This window comes from Arachis stenosperma, chromosome 6, assembly GCF_014773155.1.
Source record: "Arachis stenosperma cultivar V10309 chromosome 6, arast.V10309.gnm1.PFL2, whole genome shotgun sequence".
NCBI classification, from domain to species: Eukaryota; Viridiplantae; Streptophyta; class Magnoliopsida; order Fabales; family Fabaceae; genus Arachis; species Arachis stenosperma.
This window is the reverse complement of record NC_080382.1, coordinates 58,227,107-58,243,143: the sequence shown is the minus strand read 5'-3', so window position 1 is coordinate 58,243,143 and position 16,037 is coordinate 58,227,107. Positions and strand designations below refer to the sequence as shown.

At 41.9% G+C, this 16,037-nt stretch overlaps 1 protein-coding gene across 1 annotated transcript; it reads left to right on the top strand.

Annotated features, from left to right (window-relative positions):
• The first annotated feature begins 10,216 nt into the window (after positions 1–10,216).
• LOC130934084 (uncharacterized) lies at positions 10,217–11,146 on the top strand. Its single transcript, XM_057863673.1, has 2 exons — positions 10,217–10,540; positions 10,712–11,146. Exons 1-2 carry the CDS (start codon positions 10,217–10,219, stop codon positions 11,144–11,146), a joined length of 759 nt encoding a protein of 252 aa, XP_057719656.1.
• The last annotated feature ends 4,891 nt before the right edge of the window (positions 11,147–16,037 follow it).

Here is a 16,037-nt window from a genome sequence, read left to right as displayed (position 1 = left end):
TAAGCCTCAAGAAAGTGCATAATTCAAGTGAAAACAAAAGAAAAAGACTAGTGAAACTAGGCTAAGATGACTTGTCATCACAACACCAAACTTAAAGCTTGCTTGTCCCCAAGCAAGAAATGAATTATTAGGAAGAAAGAGTGAATTGGAAAGAGATGTTCATGAAAGGTCGGGTTAGGATTGGTGGCTGCCCGAGGAATTCCTTGAATTCTTGAAAGGCTTTTTCGCACTCCGGGGTCCATGAGAAGGGTTTCCCTTTCCTTAGGAGTGCGTAGAGAGGTAGTGACTTTATTGCTGATCCTGCCAAGAATCTTGATAGGGCGGCTAGCCTTCCATTCAGTTGTTGTACTTCTTTGACACACGTCGGGCTCTTCATATTGAGTATCGTTTGGCATTTGTCCGGGTTTGCTTCGATGCCCCTTTGAGTCAGCATGAAGCCTAAGAACTTTCCGGCTTCTGCGGCGAAGGCGCACTTTGTCGGGTTAAGTCTCATGTTGTGTTTTCTGAGGGTGCCGAAGATACTGGTGAGGTCGGTCAGCAAGTTTCTGTCTTCTTGTGTCTTTACCAGCATGTCGTCGACGTACACCTCCAGCTGTAGTCCGATGTGCTCTGAGAACACTTTGTTCATTAGCCTCTGGTAGGTTGCCCCTGCGTTCTTCAGCCCGAAGGGCATTACTACGTAGCAGTAGTTTGCCCTTGGGGTTATGAACGAGGTCTTTTCTTGGTCGGGTCCGTACATCGGGATTTGATTGTATCCCGAGTATGCGTCCATAAAGGAGAGATATCTATAGCCTGAGGCTGCATCTACCAAGGCGTCGATGTTTGGTAGTGGATATGGGTCTTTGGGGCAGGCTTTGTTGAGATCCGTGTAATCGACGCACATCCTCCATTTTCCGTTGGGCTTTTTTACCAGGACCACGTTTGCGAGCCATAGGGGGTATTTTACTTCCCTAATGAACCCTGCATCTAGCAGTGCTTGTACTTGTTCTTCTATTGCTTGCATGCGCTCGGGTCCGAGCTTCCGGCGTCTTTGTTGGACGGGTCGGGATCCCGGGTAAACTGATAGCTTATGGCACATTAGGTCGGGGCTTATGCTTGGCATGTCGGAGGCTTTCCAGGCGAAGAGGTCGGAATTCTCCCTTAAGAGGGTTATGAGTTCCTCTTTTAGGCCCGTTTCGAGGTTTGCTCCTACGTTTGTTATTTTTTCAGGTGTGTTCCCAATCTGGACTTTTTCGGTCTCTCCCTCTGGTTGTGGCCGAAGATCTTCTCGGGATTGAACTCGTCCGAGTTCTATCGTGTTGACCTCCTTCCCTTTTAGGCTCAGGCTTTCGTTGTAGCATCGCCGCGCTAGTTTTTGGTCGCCTTTTAGGGTAGCGATTCCTTTTGCGGTAGGGAACTTCATACAGAGGTGTGGGGTCGAGACTATAGCTGCCAGTCTGTTTAGGGTTGGTCGCCCAATGAGGGCATTGTATGCTGAAGTGACGTCGACTATAATGTAGTCGACGCTTAATGTTTTAGATTGCTCGCCTCTTCCAAAGGTAGTGTGTAGCGAGATGTATCCTAAGGGATGGATCGGAGTATCCCCTAGTCCAAATAGGTCGGTGGGATAGGCCTTTAGTTCTTTTTCTTCAAGTCCGAGCTTGTCGAAGGCCGTTTTGAACAGGATATCTGCTGAGCTTCCCTGGTCAATCAGGGTTCGATGTAAGTTGGCGTTTGCTAGGATAATGGTGATTACCATTGGATCGTCGTGTCCGGGAGTTATCCCTTGAGCATCTTCTCGGGTAAATGAGATAGTGGGTAATTCGGGCAGGGGACTGTCTTCTCGGACGTGATAGATTTCTTTGAGGTGTCTTTTTCGCGAGGATTTGGATGTTCCTCCGCCTGCAAAACCTCCATTTATCATGTGAACATGTCTTTCAGGGGTTCGCGGGGTTTGTTCGGCCCGATCTTCGTTGTCTCCCCGCCTTCTCTTCCTGGTCTCTTCTCCTTTCTCTGCTATGTATCTGTCGAGTTTTCCTTCTCTGGCTAGCTTTTCTATAACATTTTTTAGGTCGTAGCAGTCGTTAGTAGAATGACCGTAGAGCTTGTGATATTCACAGTATTCGGACCGATCTCTCCCCGCTTTCTTGTGTTTTAGCGGTCGGGGCGGCGGGATCTTTTCGGTGTGGCATACTTCTCGGTAGACGTCTACCAGCGAGACTCGGAGGGGGGTGTAGTTGTGGTACTTCCGTGGCTTGTCCGAGTTGGGTTCTTCTTTCTTCTTCTGTTCCCGATCTCGATCTCGGAGTGGGTAGGTTGATTCCTTCCTAGAAAAGTCTCTTAGCTGGGAGGTTTCCTCCATGTTGATATATTTTTCTGCCCGCTCCTGCACCTCGTATAGGGAGGTCGGGTATCGTTTGGATAGGGATTGGCTAAACGGTCCCTCTTTTAGGCCGTTTGCTAGTCCCATGATGGCTGCTTCAGTGGGCAAGTGTTGTATGTCCAGGCAGGCTTTGTTGAATCGCTCCATGTATTCTCGGAGAGTTTCTTGGTTACCTTGTTTGATCCCGAGTAGACTGGGGGCATGTTTTGTCTTGTCCTTTTGAATAGAGAATCTTGTTAGGAATTTTTTGGTTAAGTCTTCGAAGCTAGTGATTGATCTTGGTGGCAGGTTGTCGAACCACTTCATGGCTGACTTGGTGAGAGTGGTGGGGAAGGCTTTGCACCGAATCGCGTCGGAGGCGTCGACTAGGTACATTCTGCTTCTGAAGTTGCTGAGGTGATGACTTGGATCGGTGGTGCCGTCGTAGAGGTCCATATCGGGTGGTTTAAAGTTTCGCGGTACCTTCTCCTTCATGATCTCTTGCGTGAAGGGATCGTGGTTGCCCTCGGTGGTGGTGCCGCGTTCTGTCCGTTCCTTCAGGTTGGCCTCTATTTTCCGCAGTTTTTCTTCTAATTCTCTGCGCTTTCGAGCTTCCCTTTTCAGATCTTGTTCCGTTTCTTTCTGCTTTTTTATGTCCTCCTCGAGTTGTTTTAGTCGGTTTTGTTGTGCTCGGACTGCTTCTAGAATTTCCGAGCTCTTCTCTTTTTCGGAAATTTGTGGATCTTTGTTTGGGAGTGATGTTTTTGGGCGATTCTGTTTGTTTCCCCCTGGAGTGCGTGGTGATAGAGGTCTGTCCGGTCGTTCTCCGGTGTCAATTTCGTCCTCTTGTTCAGATGCAGCGTGGTCATTGTTGAGAGGGTCGTCCGCCATGGTAGAGAGGTGACTTCCAGGTTCCCCGGCAACGGCGCCAATGTTCCGAGGGTTTGCCTGAAACGTGTAGCTCGGTCGTCTGGAGAGGCCCGAGGTGGGGGGTTCAGTGACCCGAGCTTGATATGCAGAATGGTTGGTGGTGGTACCTGCAATGACACTCCGATGCTTAAGTTAGCATGGGTCCAAGCAGATATGTGTAGACTTGGAATGAATGCCATACCTGGGTGCTCCAGTGTATTTATAGTAGTTGGCGGTGATCTCCCCTGGATAAGATATTCTTATCTTATCTTATCTTTGGGAGTTTTATCTCTATCTTAGTGGAACCGCCTTTCCTAGGCCTTTTCGGCCTTTAGGTTTTGGGCTTCGTTCCTTTTTGATGGACCTTCCTTGTTTATTGTCCGAGGTCCGACCTTTAGGTGTGAGTTTTAGGACAAGGTCGGACCTCTTATGGATTTGCCGGGTTGGAGGACCTCAGTCAGGGTATGAACAAAAACTATTTTGAAAAAGATGTGATTAAGAAGATATGATTGAAAAATTATGGTTTTGAAAAGATATGATTGAGAAGATATGATTTGAAAAACAATTTAAAAAGATTTGATTTTAAAAATTAATGACTTGGCTAACAAGAAAAGATATGATTCAAGCATTAAACCTTTCTCAACTGAAAAGGCAACATACTTGAAATGTTGAATCAAATCATTAATTGTTAGCAAGTATCTTTGAAAAAGAGAGAAATTGATTTTGAAAAATATTTGATTGAAAAGATATGATTTGAAAAAGATTTGATTTTGAAAAATTTTGAAAACTTGAAAAAAAAATTTGAATTGAAAACAAAATCTTCCCTCTTGTGCCATCCTGGCGTTAAACGCCCAGAATGGTATCCATTCTGGCGTTTAACGCCTAAAAAACTGCCCTTTTGGGCATTAAACGCCCAGCCATGCATCCTAGCTGGCGTTTAAACGCCAGTTGTCCTTCCTCACTGGGCGTTTTGAACGCCCAGCTTTTTCTGTGTAATTCCTCTGCTGTATGTTCTGAATCTTCAATTCTCTGTATTATTGACTTGAAAAGACACAAATTAAATTTTTTTTTTGAATTTTTAATGATGAGGAATAATCAAAATGCAACTAAGATCAAATAAACAATGCATGCAAGACACAAACTTAGAAGTTTGTATACTACTGACACTAACAAATTGAGAATGCATATGAGACACAACAAAACACTCAAGACAAGAGAATTTAAAGATCAGAGCAAGGAAATCATCAAGAACAACTTGAAGATCAATGAAGACACATGAATGAATTTGAAAAATGCAAGAAGAAAAAAAACATGCAATTGACACCAAACTTAAAATAAGACACTAGACTCAACAAGAAACATAAAATATTTTTGGTTTTTATGATTTTGTAATTTTTTTGGATTTTTTTCGAAAATTAAATGAAAATAAGGATATCAAAATTCTTAATGAGAATTCCAGGAATCATGCAATGTTAGTCTAAAGCTTCAGTCTAAAGAAATTAGACATGGCTAGCCAAGCTTCAGCAGGACATTACATTCAAGAGCTAAATTGATGAGAATCAATCAGCTTTGGTGATGATAAGAACATCACCTTGAAACACTAGAATTCATTCTTAAGAACTCTGAAAAAATACCTAAGCTAAGCAGCAAGATGAACCGTCAGTTGTCCAAACTCAAACAATCCCCGGCAACGGCGCCAAAAACTTGGTGCACGAAATTGTGATCATCAATGGCGCCATCAACATGGTATGCTCAATTGCAATCTCTACTCTTTATCACAACTTCGCACAACTAACCAGCAAGTGCACTGGGTCGTCCAAGTAATAAACCTTACGCGAGTAAGGATCGATCTCACAGAGATTGTTGGTATGAAGCAAGCTATGGTCATCTTGTAAATCTCAGTCAGGCAGATTAAAATGGTTATGGATGATTTATAAATAAAGCATAAAATAAAGATAGAGATACTTATTTAATTCATTGGTGAGAATTTCAGATAAGCGTATGGAGATGCTTTGTCCTTTCTGTCTCTCTGCTTTCCTACTGTCTTCATCCAATCCTTCTTACTCCTTTCCATGGCAAGCTGTATGTTGGGCATCACCATTGTCAATGGCTACAGTCCCGTCCTCTCAGTGAAAATGTTCAACGTGCTCTGTCACAGCACGGCTAATCATCTGTCGGTTCTCAATCAGGTTGGAATAGAATCCAGTGATTCTTTTGCGTCTGTCACTAATGCCCAGCCTTCAGGAGTTTGAAGCTCGTCACAGTCATTCAATCATTAAATCCTACTCAGAATACCACAGACAAGGTTTAGACCTTCCGGATTCTCTTGAATGCCGCCATAAATTCTAGCTTATACCACGAAGATTCTGATTAAGGAATCCAAGAGATAAACATTCAAGCCTTGTTTGCTTGTAGAACGGGGGTGGTTGTCAGGCACGCGTTCATAGGTGAGAATGATGATGAGCGTCACATAATCATCACATTCATCATGTTATTGGGTGCGAATGAGTATCTTAGAACAAGAATAAGCTGAATTGAATAGAAGAACAATAGTAATTGCATTAATACTTGAGGTACAGCAGAGCTCCACACCTTAATCTATGGTGTGTAGAAACTCCACCGTTGAAAATACATAAGAACAAGGTCTAGGCATGGCCGAATGGCCAGCCTCCCAATGATCTAAGAACTAGACGTCCAAAGATGATCCTAAGATCTAAAGTGATCAAAAGATTCAAAGATCTAAAGATGATCCTCAGATCTAAAATGATCAAAAGATGAAAATACAATAGCACAAGGTCCTATTTGTAGAGAACTAGTAGCCTAGGGTTTACAGAAATGAGTAAATGACATAAAAATCCACTTTCGGGCCCACTTGGTGTGTGCTTGGGCTGAGCATTGAAGCTTTCATGTGTATAGACTTTTCTTGGAGTTAAACGCTGATGCCAGGGCATCTTGGCCAGTTTCACTGACCTTTTCTTTACTGTTTTTAACGTAGTTTCATGCATTTCCTTAGGAAATAAGCTAGTTTTGGGTGGATATTCACTTATACCTTGATTCAAGCATACATTGTGCATTTTACATGATTTCATGAGGATTTTGCATGAGTTTAGTAACAAATTGTATGTTGCATTACCCATGACTTGGACTAGAACTTTGATGCACTCTATTGCTTGATTTCAGGACCAAAGGAAGCAAGGAAGAACCACTTAGCAGTCACGTTAATCTAATTAATGTTACCACTAACGTGGAATGGGAGGTAACTTGCAAAGTTAATGAGAAAAGTGATTTCCAATAATGCTCTCGAAGCCATCATTGCCCACGTTAAGAGTCACGTTAACTAAGTTAACGTGAACTCTAACGTATAGAAAGGGACTTTGAGCCAACGTTAGTGACACTTAACATTATCACTAACATTGGCCAATGATCATAAGTGGCCACGTTAAAGTCCACGTTATCTTAGTTAACGTGGCCTCTAACGTTAAAAGGGGGAAGGAAGCCAACGTTAGTGACACTCAACATTGTCACTAACGTTGGCCTAAGGTGCAATGTACCACGTTAACTTCCACGTTAACTTAGTTAACGTGGGAGCTAACGTAAGAGGCAAGGGTGGTCGACAACGTTAGTGACACCCAACATTATCACTAACGTTGGAAGCAACCACAAAACCCCAAGAAGCCACGTTAACTTCCACGATAACTTAGTTAACGTGGAAGCTAACGTTGATGAGTGAAAAATGAGCCAACGTTAGTGACACTCAACATTGTCACTAACGTTGGGGATGGCTAAGAATGGCCACGTTAGAAGCCACGTTAACTTCGTTAACGTGGGACTCTAACGTGAGACATAGGGGCACACTGGAATGTCACTAACGTTCTCGAAGGTTGGCAAGGCCACATTAGAAGCCACGTTAACCTAGTTAACGTGGGACTCTAACGTGAGACATAGGGGCACACTGGAATGTTAGTGACAATGTTAAGTGTCACTAACGTTCTTCAAGGTTGGCAAGGCCACGTTAGAAGCCACGTTAACCTAGTTAACGTGGGCTCTAACGTGAGGCAAAGGGGTACATTGGAATGTTAGTGACAATGTTGAGTGTCACTAACGTTCTCGAACTCATACTTTCACTAAACGTTAACACCCCTAACGTCCTGAGCTAAAGTCTCTACCCACTTCATACTTTCTCTCTGCAAGTAAAGCCAAGCCCAGATGAAGAAGAGAACTGCTTCAAACTCAAGATGCAAAGGCCCAAGACATGAAGAGCCAACTAGAAGCTAAGAAGAGTAGTATATATAAGAGTAGCTTTGAATTATTTGAGGAGTTCTGGAAGTTGGAAAAACTACTCTCTGTATTTTTACTTTCTCTGCTCTTCTAGTTCCATGATGTATTCTCCATCTTTGTTTTCATTTTCTAGAGCTATGAACAACTAAACCCCTTTCATTGGGTTAGGGAGCTCTGTTGTAAATTGATGGATCAATACTAGTTTTCATTATTCTTCTTCTATCTTTTCTCTTGATTTTACTTGAAAGCTTTTGATCTTCATCCAATTGGGTAGTTATCTTAGAAAAGAAGCTATTCAAACTTGGATCTCTTCGGAACCTTGGAAGAGGAATGAAGAGATCAAGCTAGAAATGCTTTCTCATGCTGGACCAAAATGGGTTTGGATGGATATATGACTATAATCCTCTCAACACCTGATTTGGGAAATGCATGTGGTATAATCAGTGACCACACTTCATCTCTTCTCATGAGCAATTGACCAAGGAATTGGCTATTGATTAAGATTTGAGAGATTGAATTGCAAGAAATTGTAATTCGATCAATTAAGATTTCCAAGGAGATCAATGAGTGCATTGATTGAGGAAGAAATGAAAATGAACTTGATCCGGAGAATTGTAACATCTCCTGAGCCCAATGAACTCCCCATTTCTGATCTTAACCATTCTCTTTAATTTCTGCCATTTACTTTTATGAGCAAATCCCCCATTCCCATTTACAATTCTGCAATTTACTTTCAGTCATTTACTTTCAGTCCTTTAATTCTAGCATTTACTTTTCTGTTATTTACATTCCCGCCATTTTATTTTCTGCAAATCTCAACCCAAATTCTGAATTCGCTCAACTAGAATATTTTTCTAATTAAAGTTGCTTGATCAATCAATCCCTGTGGGATTCGACCTCACTCTATTGTGAGTTTTTACTTGACGACAAATTCGGTACACTTGCCGAAGGAAATTTGTTGAGAGACAGTTTCCACCTGCATCAAGTTTATGGCGCCATTGCCGGGGATTGATTGTGCATCAACAATGATTAAATTAGGAGATCACTAGATTGAGCATTTTTGTTTTGTTTGATTTAATTTTCTGTTTGAGTAATTTACTTTCTGTCTTAGTTAACTTCTTCCCTTCCCCCTCTACTCTTTCGTGTTCTTTGTTATTTACTATTCATTTTGCTAACCCACTAACTGTTTGATAAATTGCATCACTCATAACTAACAGTAATTCTGACAGCAATACTATCTGCACATATTGTTACTTGCTTGTACTTGTTGGTTGTATGACAGGGAGAAGAAGCGGGGCTTCAACTTCCTTCGATTCTGAACCAGAGAGGACCCTTCTTAGATTAAGGAGGGAAGCAAGAGCAAAACATGCAATCGGTGCTGAAGAGGAGGAGGAACACTTTGAACTAAACATGGAAGGCAACATGGAAAACCAACATGAAGAAGAGGCTCATAACTATGGGGGAGGAGGTAGAGCAAATCATGATGGGGAGGATAGAAGAGTGTTAGGCTCTTACATCAATCCAAACCCAGGCAACTGTGGAAGTAGCATCCAAAAGCCAACAATCCATGCTAACAATTTTGAGCTAAAACCTCAGCTCATCACTCTTGTGCAGAATAATTGCTCATTTCGAGGAGGTGCTCAAGAAGATCCGAATCAACACTTGACCACCTTCTTGAGGATTTGTGACACAGTGAAGTCCAATGGAGTCCACCAGGATGTCTATAGGCTGCTCTTGTTCCCTTTTTCACTCAGGGACAAGGCATCCAAATGGCTTGAATCCTTTCCAAAAGAAAGCCTGACAAATTGGGAGGAGGTAGTGAATAAGTTTTTGGCAAGGTTTTACCCCCCTCAAAGGATCAATAGGCTGAGAACTGAAGTGCAGACGTTCAGACAGCAAGATGGGAAGACACTTTATGAAGCTTGGGAAAGGTTCAAAGACCTCACAAGGAGATGTCTACCAGATATGTTCAATGAATGGGTGCAGTTGCACATCTTCTATGAAGGATTGTCATATGAATCAAAGAAGGCAGTAGACCATTCCTCTGGAGGATCATTGAACAAGAAGAAGACCATTGAATAAGCCATAGTTGTCATTGAGACTGTAGCTGAGAATGACTACTTCTATGCTTTCGAAAGAGGGAACACTAGAGGAGTGAATGAGCTAAACAATGTAGATGCTCTGCTGGCTCAAAATAAGCTCATTACCAAGCAGCTAGCTGACCTCACCAAGAAGATGGAGAGGAACCAAGTGGCAGCCATCACCACTTCATCAACAACCCAAGAAGGAATGGATGAAGAGGCAGAGGGTAACCTTGAGCAAGCCAACTACATTGGGAATTCACCTAGACAGAACCATGATCCATACTCCAAGACATACAACCCTGGATGGAGGAACCACCTAAACTTTGGGTGGGGGAATCAGCAAGATCAAAGCCAAGACCAGAGACGTTACAACTCCAACAACAATGCAGCTCATCAACCATTCACACAGAGGACATATCAACACCCCCACAACAACACTTCTCCACACCCATATCAAAACCAAAACAACACCTCTCATCCTTCCACCTCTAATCCCAATCTACCATCAATTGATGATAGACTCTCTAAGCTTGAAACCTTACTTGAAGGAATATGAAAAGACGTCCGAAACAGTAAAGTATTTCGAGAGGAAGTGCAGTCAAACATGCAGAATCAAAATGCTGCCATCAAGAAACTGGAGACACAAATTGGTTATCTATTCAAGCAGCTTTCTAACCACAACCTTTGCAATGATAACAATTCAAGCAAAGAGGAGGAGTGTCAAGCTATAACACTTAGGAGTGGGAAGGAACTTAAGGAACTCTCCCAAAAACCACAAGAAGAAGGTTCAAATGAAAAGGGAGAAGAGCAAGATGAAGTTCAAACTCCTACTTCAAGTCCACAAAAAGAAAAAGGCATGCCAAAACTAAACATCTCAAGAGCTCCATATCCTCAGCAGTTGAAGAAAAAGGAAGATGACAACCAGTTCGTGAGATTCTTGGAAATCTTCAAGAAACTACAAATCAACATACCCTTTGCTGAAGCAATAGAACAAATGCCACTCTATGCCAAGTTCCTGAAGGAGCTGATGACTAAGAAGAGAAGCTAGAAGAACAATGAGACTGTGATACTAACCGAAGAATGTAGTGCTATCATCCAGCACAAACTACCCCAGAAGTTGAAGGATCCTGGGAGCTTTCAGATCCCTTGTATTATAGGGGAAATCACAGTAGAGAAGGCCCTTTGTGACTTAGGAGCCAGCATCAATTTGATGTCAGTAGCAATGATGAGGAATATGAAGATCGAGGAGGCTAAACCAACAAAAATGGCCTTACAACTGGCAGACCGATCGTTCAAGTTCCCTCATGGCATAGTAGAGGATTTGTTGGTGAAAGTAGGAGACTTCATATTCCTGGCAGATTTTGTAGTGTTGGACATGCAGGAGGAAGCCAAGTCCTCCATTATTCTGGGAAGGCCGTTCTTGGCTACTACTGGAGCTATCATTGATGTCCAAAAAGGTGATCTTACCTTGAGATTACACAATGAAAAGATGACATTCAATATGTTCAAGGCCATGAGTTACCCACCAGAATAATTGGGGGAATGCATGAGGATAGACGCACTTGAGGAAGAAGTGCAGGAGTGTTTTGAAGAAGAAGAGCATGAAGAGCCCGAGAGATCAATGGAGGAGGAGTATATATCAAGTGAGGATGTTGCAACAGTAGAGAGTCATGTTCAAGATGCACCAAAGGAAGAGACTGAAAAGTCAGAGGAACCCAAGGTTGAACTCAAAGCATTGCCATCCACTCTCAAATATGCATACCTAGGAGAAAATGAAAACTACCCAGTGATCATAAGCTCATGCCTCAGCCAAGATCAAGAGGATGAACTGCTCAAGGTGCTGCGGGAGCATAAGGACGCCATCGGATGGACCCTTGCTGACTTGAAGGGAATCAGTTTAGCTATATGCATGCATAAAATATTGTTAGAAGATGATGCAAAACCATCCATTCAATCACAAAGAAGGCTGAACCCAATCATGAAGGAAGTGGTACAGAAAGAGGTTATGAAGCTTTGGCAAGGAGGAGTAATATACCCGATCTCAGACAGCCCTTGGGTCAGCCCCGTGCATGTTGTGCCCATGAAGGGAGGAATCACTGTAGTTCCCAATGAGAGGAACAAACTGATACCTACAAGGACCGTCACAGGATGGCGGATGTGCATTGACTATCGGAAACTCAATGAAGCTACACGAAAGGATCATTTCCCTCTCCCATTCATGGATCAGATGTTGGAAAGACTCGTAGGACATGCTTATTACTGTTTTCTTGATGGTTATCCAGGATATAACCAAATAGTGGTTGATCCTAGAGACCAAGAGAAAACTTCCTTTACTTGTCCATATGGAGTGTTTGCCTACAGGCGCATGCCATTTGGGCTATGTAATGCACCTGCGACTTTCCAACGCTGCATGCTTTCTATCTTCTCAGATATGATAGAGAAATTCATTGAAGTTTTTATGGATGATTTCTCGGTATTCGGAGATTCTTTTACTAGTTGCTTGAATCACCTAGCCTTGGTATTGAAAAGATGCCAAGAGACCAATTTGGTCTTGAACTGGGAGAAATGTAACTTTATGGTGACAGGAGGAATAGTTCTTGGCCATAAGATTTCTAACCAAGGAATCGAAGTGGACAGGGCTAAAGTAGAACTTATTGAAAAGCTTCCTCCACCCAGTGATGTCAAGGCAATTAGAAGCTTTTTAGGGCATGCTGGCTTTTACAGAAGATTTATTAAAGATTTTTCAAAAATAGCTAAGCCCTTGAGTAATCTCCTTGTATCAGATACACCATTCATCTTCGATGAAACCTGCATGTTGGCATTCGAGCATTTGAAAGAAAGATTGTCCTCTGCCCCTATCATCTCCCCACCTGATTGGAACTTACCCTTTGAATTGATGTGTGATGCATCTGACTTTACAGTAGGGGCAGTGTTAGGGCAGAGAAAAAATAACTTAGTCCATGTAATATACTATGCTAGCAAGGTCCTCAATGATGCTCAAAGAAATTATACCACTACTGAAAAGGAATTGCTAGCCATAGTTTTTGCGTTTGACAAGTTTAGATCATACCTCATTGGTGCTAAAGTAATTGTTTTTACAAATCACACAGCACTTAAATATTTATTTGCCAAGCAAGAATCAAAACCAAGACTAATAAGGTGGATCTTATTATTGCAGGAGTTTGATATTGAAATCAGAGATAAGAAGGGAGTGGAGAACAAGGTGGCAGATCACCTATCCAGGATTCCTCATGAGGAAGGGGGAACACATGATATGAGTGTGAATGAGCTCTTCCCTGATGAGCAGTTAATGACAGTGCACAAAGCCCCATGGTTTGCAGACATTGCCAATTTCAAGGCAACTGGGGCTCTACCTCTAGGGATCAATAAACATCAAAAGAGGAAGCTCATGAATGATGCAAAATACTTTGTCTGGGATGAGCGTTATCTCTTCAAGAAGTGTTCAGATGGAATCCTTAGAAGATGTGTCTCAGAAGAGGAAGGACGAGAAGTACTATGGAATTGCCACGGCTCATGCTACGGAGGCCACTTTGGAGGGGACAGGACTGCAGCAAAGATGTTACAAAGTGGATTCTTTTGGCCCATCCTTTTCAAGGATGCCAAAGAACTGGTAAGGAGCTGCAATGAATGCCAAAGATCTGGGAACTTGCCTAAAAGAAATGCCATGCCACAGAATTTCATTTTGGAACTGAAAGTATTTGATGTGTGGGGAATAGATTTCATGGGACCATTCCCAACCTCATATGCAAACAAGTACATCTTGGTAGCAGTGGATTATGTGTCCAAATGGGTAGAGGCCATTGCAACCCCAACAAATGACAACAAAGTGGTCATGAACTTCCTCAGGAAGAATATCTTCAGCCGGTTCGGAGTTCCAAGAGCCCTCATCAGTGATGGAGGGAGCCATTTTTGTAACAAACCACTAGAGGCTCTTCTCCTACGATATGGGGTGAAACACAAGGTAGCCACACCTTACCATCCCCAAACAAGTGGACAAACGGAGATATCCAACAAAGAGCTAAAGAGGATTCTGGAAAAGACTGTGGGTGCATCAAGAAAGGATTGGGCGAAGAAGCTGGATGATGCTCTCTGAGCATACAGGACAGCATTCAAAACACCACTGGGAATGTCCCCATATCAACTGGTTTATGAGAAAGCTTGCCATTTACCACTAGAATTGGAACACAAAGCTCTCTGGGCCATCAAGATACTAAACTTTGACAGCATTGCTGCTGGTGCAAAGAGGATCTTGCAGCTGCAAGAGATGGAGGAATTCAGGTCACAAGCCTATGAAAATACTAAGATATATAAAGAGAAGGCAAAGAGGAGACATGACCTGCATCTTGCACCCAGGGATTTCGAAAAGGGGTAGCAAGTACTCCTATACAATTCCAAATTGAGGCTGTTCCCAGGAAAACTCAAATCGAGGTGGTTCGGGCCTTTCATTGTCACAAAAGTCTCACCATATGGACACATCGAAATCATGGATGAAAGGTCAGAGAGGACTTTTACAGTGAATGGACAAAGACTCAAGCATTATCTGGGCAACATGGGGGAAAACCCCAGCGTAAAATATCATCTCAAGTGAAGTAAGGACCCGTTGAGCTAGCGACGATAAAAGAGCGCTTTGTTGGGAGGCAACCCAACCTTAGGTAACTACTTTTTCAGCTGCATTTCAATAAAGATCACAAGTTGTTTCCCCTGCATTGCAAGGAGCTAAGTTTGGTGTTCCACACCAAAACAATTCAAGAGTGAAAGTGCGATTCTAAGTTTGGTGTCCCACCAAAGGATACTAGTCAGAATCACACTACACTCTCAAATCACATTGCTAGCTCTGACCAATCAAGAGAACCACTTGGATATAGATTAGTCTTTAGTTAATTGGTTGCTAACAGCAAGATACGAGGTTCTACGCATGCATGCAAGGTTTTGTAGTAGGCAAGGAACTAAGTTTGGTGTTCACACACCAAAATAAGTTCAGAAATCATAAGCATACATGCAAGCTGACTATTTCTCAAGTGCTTGGGAAACAAGCAACTTCCAATAACCTTGCAGGAAGCTTTTGAGGAGATGATGCACCTTCAACTAAGAAAGTGAGGCATCAAGAACTATGACAATGACAACAAGAGGGCAACTGGATTGGTGTAGCAAACCACCTCCCAAAGGTTGTATTGCTACTTAATTCCATCTACTCATCGTGTTAAAAATTGGAAGTCCGAATGTAGTGTTAATTAATAGTCATGTGTTGATTGGAACCTAGTTTAACTCTGCATTTTAAGTTTTTATTGCTTAGATCTATGATTTCTGGATTAAGTGTCACTGCATCTTTCCCTTATTTACTTGTATGCTTGTCCTTTTGAATCAAATGAAAAAGAGAATAATTGTGTTTTAAAAAGACCAGAGTGGAGTTCATAATATGGAAGTGCATTCATGAGTCTTTGGTGCGATCATAAGTTAGCTAAGTGACGAATAGATTTTTGCCGGTATAGAATTTATCAAGTGATCAATCGTAGTATAGTCTAAACCGACGCGAAATCCATCATCAAACAAATCTACAATCTATATCCGAGAGTACTAGTCTCCCGAGTCGTTCTCCCTTGGAATTGCCAAAGTGTGCATCTTATTGATTTAATAAGCCTTGTTGGAATTTCTTGGAGGTTTTAGCAAAGTAATGAGAAACAAACAATCAATTATCAATAGACTTGGCTTAGGGTTGGCATTAGAAATTCTATCCTTATAGTCCATTCAATGTTGACAACAATTGGGCCTTGCTTCATTTAGTTATCCCCTAAGTATAGAGGAAAATCAAATGACAACAATCAACTTGAGTCACAAGTCCTAGCTCCACCTCATGGGAATCTAGCTTTAGTGCACTCCAAGCCAACTAGCAATCCCTAATTCCAAATCAACTATTGACATAACTATTCAACTTCTTCCAATGACCAAACCCTATGCCAAGTGTAAAAATTCTACTCCATAGCTAGTGTTGACATTTTATCAAACATGTGATGAGCAAAAAAGAAAATCATAGTAAAATGAGAAGAAAAGTAGAATTGAAAGTATTGCAACACAAGGATCTAACAACAAGCCTCAAAGAGTAACAATGGAAATCAAATTCTCAAAGTATGGATGAAATCCAAAATTACAAAGTTGAATTCTAGATCTATGAGAATTGATCAATTACAACTACTACTTGAAATTGGAGAGGAAAATTTATGACATGAACAAAGTGGAGTGAGAATTGTAATGGATCTCACCAAAAAGTCATTGAAAAATTCAGAAATTGGATGAAGATGAACCCTAGTGAAAAGCTTGGAATCTCCCTCTTCTTCTCCTAAAAGTGTGACTAACTCTCCTCCAAGAATATCTAATTCTAGAAAATGAACCAAGTGTGTTTAACCCTT